Below are 6572 nucleotides of genomic sequence, written 5' to 3' on the forward strand. Positions count from 1 at the left end.
ACTCACAACAATTTCTTCATCACCACCACTTTTAATTGCTGCATATGTTAAATCATTGCTGTTAGCAGGCCAGTGCTGAAACCAGAAATCTCACTGCTGTCGAGTTAATTGCAAATCATAGTGACACAAAAGATAGGGTTTCCGAGGCTGTAAATCTTTACAGGAACAGGCAGCCTCATCTGTCTCTCTCAGAGCAGGTGGTGGGTTTGAACTGCCGACTTTATGGTTCGCAGTCCAGTGCTGATTCTACAGTGCCATCAGTGCACCCTTTTTTTGCACCTGTTCCAACTCACCTACCAACCCCTCAGGATACAGGAACGGCTCTCGTTCATAAGCTGGGGAGGGCCTACGGAGAAAACCCACAGCCCTGGATATTGTGACTTGTATAGTGCAGCCATTTGAATGTGATACAGATGTCGTGGCTTTGGTAAGTTTGGTCTGTGTCTTATATAGTGAGAACATTCTCTCCTCAAAAGCTAGACTCATAAAGGTTTGCTCAATCTGATTGATTATATGCGGACGTGCTAATCTAGCATGAAACAAGGCAACTGTCGGTACCCATTTTGTTGTTTTTGTTTTGTTTTCAGAATGAATGTGCCCTTGTGAAAGAAAAAGAGCTGTCCATAGAGCTAGCAGACATCAGGGATGAAGTTGGTAAGTCTGGCATGGGTGTGGGAGGTGAGGAGAATTGTTGTTGTTGTTGTTAAGTGCCGTGGAGTTGCTTCTGACTCATAGCAACTATATGTAGAGTTTCTGAGAAGTGGCTGGTGAGCTGTGTGGGCCTCACAGTGGCTTCCCTGCCACATCGGTCATCTCACCCGCCCCCAACCCCACCGCCTCGATGGCCCTTATTTCTTATCAACTGAGTTTGATTGGAGTTAATGCGAAGTGGGGGAGATGGAATTTCTACTGCCTGAATTCAAACATGGGAGGAGAAAAGAATCTGTGAAAAGTCAGAATAGACAAGGAGGACTTACTATATCAGCTACAAACCACAAGGTTGGGAGTTCAAATCCACCCAGAAGTTCCTTGGAAGAAAGGTCTGGCAGTCTACTTCTGAAAGACGTCCGCCATTGTAATCCCGGAGGAGCACACACATGGGGCTGAGATGAGTTAGAATGGACTCGACAGTAATTGCTTTTTGCTTTTGTTATGGAGGTGAGGGTGAAAGGTGGCTAGCCTATTTAGAAGTCCAAATTCAGAGTGCAGGCTCTAAGAAAAGACTTTCTCTCTCTGTGGGGTCTGGGGGAAGGTCCTTGTCTCCTTTCAGCACCTGTGGGCCCAGCATCCCGATGAACTCTCTGTGTGTCCTGGCTCCCCTCTTCCCCTGGGTCTAGGAGGCTTTCACTGCAGGGACACCGGGGTCAAACCTTGTGCTCAGCTCCTGGTTCCTTACTGGTGGTGCTCAGCTAGCTTCTCTCTCGGCTTGATGGCAGTGGTTTGGTTTGGTATCGTCCTTCAAAGACATCGTGGTGATGCTCTGCTTAAGCTAACCAAAATGTTGGTGGTTCATACCTACCCTGCAGACTGCATGGGAGGAAGACCTGCCAATGTGGAAAGACACCAGCCTCAGAAACCCTTGGGGACATTTCTGCTGTGCCACATGGGGATGCTCTGAGTCAGAATTAGCTTGACAGCACCCAATGACGTCATCGTTCAAGTTCTGAATCCCGCAGCGATTCTTGTGGCCTTACTTAGTGGTCCTCAGTCTCCACAGCCGGTGACAAAGCTGCTTCCACTTCTTTCTGCCATCTTTTGGCATCCTTTATCCCTGTCCTGTCTTGACATTTTACAACCCCTGCCCCCTGTTCCCATCCTGCTCTGGTCCATCGTTTTCCTGCCAGCTTCACACCAAAGACATCGCCTTTCCATCTCTACCGCACCCTTCAAACCAAACCTATAGCCATCGAGTTGATTCCAATTCATAGCGACCCCAGAGGCTGGAGTAGAACTGCCCCATAGGGTTTCTGAGACGATAAATCTTTACGGGAGCAGACAGCCTCATCTTTCTCTTAAGGAATACCTGGTGGGTTTGAACCACCAACCTTGACATTAGAAGTCCAGTACTTAACCCACTGTGCCATCAGTGCTCCATAGGATCATAGAACATATCAGCATCAATCAGTAGGAATGTAGAAAGCTGAATAGTGCTACCAACCAACTTGAGCTAGTTGGTGTTTAGAGAACACTCCATGGAACAAAAGTAGAATGCATATCCACATGGAACATTCAGCAAAATGGACCACGTTCTGAGCCACAGAACAGAACTCAACAAATGCAAAAGAATTGAAATCATGTTAAATGCTTCTCATTACTATGGAATTAGACTACACACCAACAACAGGATAATATTCAGGGAAAAAAACAGAAACTAGGAAATTAAATAACACACTTCCAAATAATGAACAGGAAACCATACTAGAAATCAAAATATATGTTGGATTGAAGGGAAATACAAACGCTACACATCAAAATCTGTGGGATGCAAAAAAATGTCTCTGAACCACAGATTTGAATCTTTTCATTCAATTTGCTCAAACGTTTTGGCGCAACCCATAGATGCTAAGCAGGGAATGAATGGTCTTTGAAAGAAAATCTCGACCTAGTGAGTGTAGTCTACAGTCAGAAATTTACACGTGACAGTATAGCTCCGAAATACGAGAACGGTTTCCTTTCAAAAGTAGGAGCTTTGATAAGCACTGGATTCAAGCCAACCAGTTGCTCGATGGGAGGAAGATGAGTCTTTCTGCTCCTGTAAGCACTTACAGCCTCAGAAACTCTGTGTGGGGTCGCTAGGAGTCAGAGCCGACTCAGTGGCAATGAGTTTGGTTTCCTCTCAAAACAGGCCACCCAGAGTGAGGAGCTCTTGGTATTCCCGTTGCTGTCCTGGGGAATGGCGTGTCAGCTCTGGACTGGGGAACGTCCCGCCCAGTCACGTCAGCTGCCTTGATGACATTTTATTCTCGTTAATGTCATTTCCTACAATCATTTTATTTCTATTCCAAAACCCGTGCACAGGACTATCAAAGCTGCAAACTCTCTTAACTGTACCCAAGGCTGGGTTTGGTTGCCATGGCAAATACACGATAGGCTACAGTTTCACAAATATGACTCCACTTTCTTTGAGACAGTTGGCATCACACATTTTTTGATATTTATAACGTCCCTTTCAATCTCTGTACATAACACGTTCTAGCTTTTTGATATGGGCAGCTTTGTTTTGTGAACCTCGGAAATATTTTGCTCTATTATGAATTCAGAGAATTTTGCTTTCTGTTAAAATATATGCTAATGGTAGGGTTTAAAGGCTGCCGGTTCAAGTTCTAACTAATCCACCCTTGACACACTGGAGTCTCTCAGGAGGTCAGCCAGTATCCTCCTGCTGCCAAGGAGCTGATGTGAATTCACAATGATCGTAGAGAACAGAGTAGAACCGCCCACAGAGTTTCCAAGGCTGTAAATTGTTACAGGCTCAGACAGTCTCATTGTTTCTACTTGGAGCAGCTGGTGAGTTCGAACCAGCGACCTTGTGGTTAGCAGCTCAATGCTTAACCCACTGTGTCACTAGGGCTCTGAGGCTTCCCCCAAACCATCCTTGGAACAAGCAGCTTCTCAAAACTCAGAGCCAGCTGCCTCCACCGGTTTGTGACACCATAAGACATGTATAAATGATAAGAGTTTGCAAAGAAAGCCCTTTAACATTTCGCGATCTCTTTGGATCGATCCTGAGCTAAAGTGCGTAATGTTGTTGACACTGTGCACAACAGAAGGAAACCCTGCCCAGTTCTGCGTCATCCTCACAATTGTTCCATTTGAGCCCATAGCTGCTGCCATTGTGTCAACTGTTCTCATTGGGGGGTCTTCTGACCCTCCATTTTACCAAGCATGATCTCCAGGGACTGGTCCCTCCTGACAACATGTCCAAGTATGAGAAACCAAGTCTCACCATCCTCACATCTAAGGAGTATTCTAGCTGCACTTCCTTTTTTTGTTTTTCTTCCATCAGCTTTTTTTTTTTTAAGTTTTTATTGTGAATTGAGTGAAAGTTTACAAGGCAGCTCATCAGTTTTACATTCAACAAATTGTATACTTTGTTTCATTACAATGATTATAATCCCCTCCATGTACCATCAGTTAACAGTATTTCTCTGTATTCATTTTAGCTCTTTTTTTTTTTCCTTAAACACTCAGGCATATATAATAATTTACATCACCAAAGCACACATTCTGCAAGTCTGCCTCCTGGCTGCCAGCCCTCAGTCCCTCTGTTTCCATGAGTCTAGAGTCCTCAGCTGCTCTCTCCCCATGTCCCCATCTCTGCCTCCATCCCTGGTGTCGCTGCTTCTCTGGATAGGGTCCCACATTCCACTTGTGCTCTTCTCCCTTGGTGGTCTCAGGGTCCTCTGTTTCTGGACTGTAAGATTAACCACTCCCCTATTTTTGTTACAAAACTTCTACCTTTACAGTTGTGACAGTTGCAATTAGTCATGATAACAATTACTCACTATTGAATCATAAGAATCTTATCCTCATCTCTTTTTACCAGAGCCATCTAGACAAGATGAAAACTATTCAGAGGGGCTGGCTGCACTTCTTATAAAACAGATTTGATCATTCATCTGGCAGTCTGTTCAAACTCTTCGCCAACACCATAAATTCAAAGGCATCGATTCTTCTTCAGGCTCCCTTATTAATTGTGTAATTTTCACATGTATATGAGGCTATTGAAAATACCATGGCTTGGGTCAGGCATGGTTTATTCCTCAAAGTAACATCTCTGGTAACACTACCATCATTTTGCCAGTAAATCAGTCTTGACTCTAGAGATTAGAAGTAAACCCCAAATCATATCACTATTAAGTCTAAGCATTTGGCTGCTAACTGCAAGGTTGGTGGTTCCAACTCTTCAGCTGTTTTAGGAGGAAAAGATGATTCCATCTGCTTCCTTAAAGAGCTATAGTCTTGGAAACCCTGTGGGGCAATTCTGTTCTGTCCAATAGGGTCGAAAGGTGTAGGAATTGATTTGAGGGCAGCAGGTTTAATCTTCACTGGTTTAATAAATAAGATCGTGATGAATGGAGAAAAGATTGAAATTGTCAAAGACTTCAGTTTGCTTGGCTCCACTGTCAATACTCATGGAAGCAGCAGTCAAAAAATCAAACATATTGTATTAAGCAGATCTGCCACACAAGACCTCTTTAAAATGTTCAAGAGCAAAGATGTCATTTTGAGGATTTACACGTGCCTGACCCAAATCATGGTACTCGGATTCAAGTAAAAGTTGGAAAGTGAATACGGAAGACTGTAGAAGAATTGATGCATTTGAGTTCTAGGGTTGGAGAAGAATACCACCAACTGCCAAAAGAACAAACAAATCTGTATTGGAATCAATACAACCAGAATCCTCCTTAGAAGCCAGAATGACCTGCCGTTGTCTCTCATACTTCAGACATATTGTAGGAGGGACCAGTCCCTGGAGAGGGACTTCATACTTGGTAAAGCTGAGAGTCAGTGAAACAAAGGCAGACCCAACAGGATGGATTGGCACAGTGGCAGCAGCAATGTGCTCAATTGTAACAACAGTTGTGAGAATGGCGCAGGACCCAACAGTGTTTGTGTTCTGCTGTGCACAGGGTCACTATGAGTCAAAGCCAACAACAGAGCAGACTGCTGCATCTTTCCCCCACGGAGCTGCTGGGGGATTTGAACTGCTGACTTTTGGCTTAGAAGCTGTGTACTTAACCAATGTTCCACAACGCTCCTAGTTTGAGAACCAGGGCAGCTGGGGCAGAGTGAACAGGGAGAGAGAGAGCGAAGAGGTGAATCAGGGCATTGATGAGCCCTCACCTGAGGGGGTGAAGGATGTGCAGAGCAGGGTGCCCTGCTTCTGCCCTCAGGATTCTCAGGCTGCTACATTTAGAGTCATGGCGGAGGGCCCAGGGCTGCCGGTGGCAGGAACAGTTAGTCTGGGAGGTTACTGACAATACCATGGCTCGGGGCAGGAATCACATAAGTAGCAAAAAAAAAAGCGCTGCCCTCCGCACAAGCAGCTGTGGATCCCACTGTTGTGGTCCGTGGGGTTTTCATTGTCAAAAGTAGATCACCAGACCTTTCTTCCTAATCCCTCCCAATGCAGAAGATTTGCTGAAACCTGTGTGGCATCCTCGCCGCACACCAATTCCAGATACATTTAGAAGCTAGAGCTGGCATTGCTTAATGGAAATGGTTTGAAAATCAAAAGGGAAATTAGGCATTGGAAGGGGAGTGCAGGGACGGTAGATTTTTGTTTATTGTTTTGTGAGGCCCCTGGCTGAGAAATGGGGTGCTAACTAGTCTTCCTGCTTCTCTGGGATGATTCTATTTGAAAAATCAAACCTACTGTGGCCGAGACCCTGCACAACAAAGTAGAATTGTTCCTTAGGTTTCTGCAATGGTAAACCTTTATGGGAACAGACAGCCACACCTTCCTCCCTCCGAGCAGCTGGTTAGTTTTTTGTTTTTAATGTTTTATTGTGAATTATATGATAGTTTACATGGGAGAACATTAGTTTTACATTCATTCTATTGTATGT

The 6572-nt window shown here is 44.7% G+C and overlaps 1 protein-coding gene across 1 annotated transcript in view; it reads left to right on the forward strand.

Moving 5' to 3' along the window:
• The window catches only part of MTUS2 (microtubule associated tumor suppressor candidate 2), a 321539-nt gene that overhangs the window by 279645 nt on the left and 35322 nt on the right, over nucleotides 1-6572 (forward strand). Inside the window, exon 7 of the mRNA XM_006831945.1 lies at nucleotides 588-654. Within this exon, the coding sequence (XP_006832008.1) occupies nucleotides 588-654 (67 nt within the window). The remainder of the gene's footprint in view (nucleotides 1-587; nucleotides 655-6572) is intronic.

The sequence above is a fragment of the Chrysochloris asiatica genome, unplaced genomic scaffold, assembly GCF_000296735.1.
Source record: "Chrysochloris asiatica unplaced genomic scaffold, ChrAsi1.0 scaffold00005, whole genome shotgun sequence".
NCBI classification, from domain to species: Eukaryota; Metazoa; Chordata; class Mammalia; order Afrosoricida; family Chrysochloridae; genus Chrysochloris; species Chrysochloris asiatica.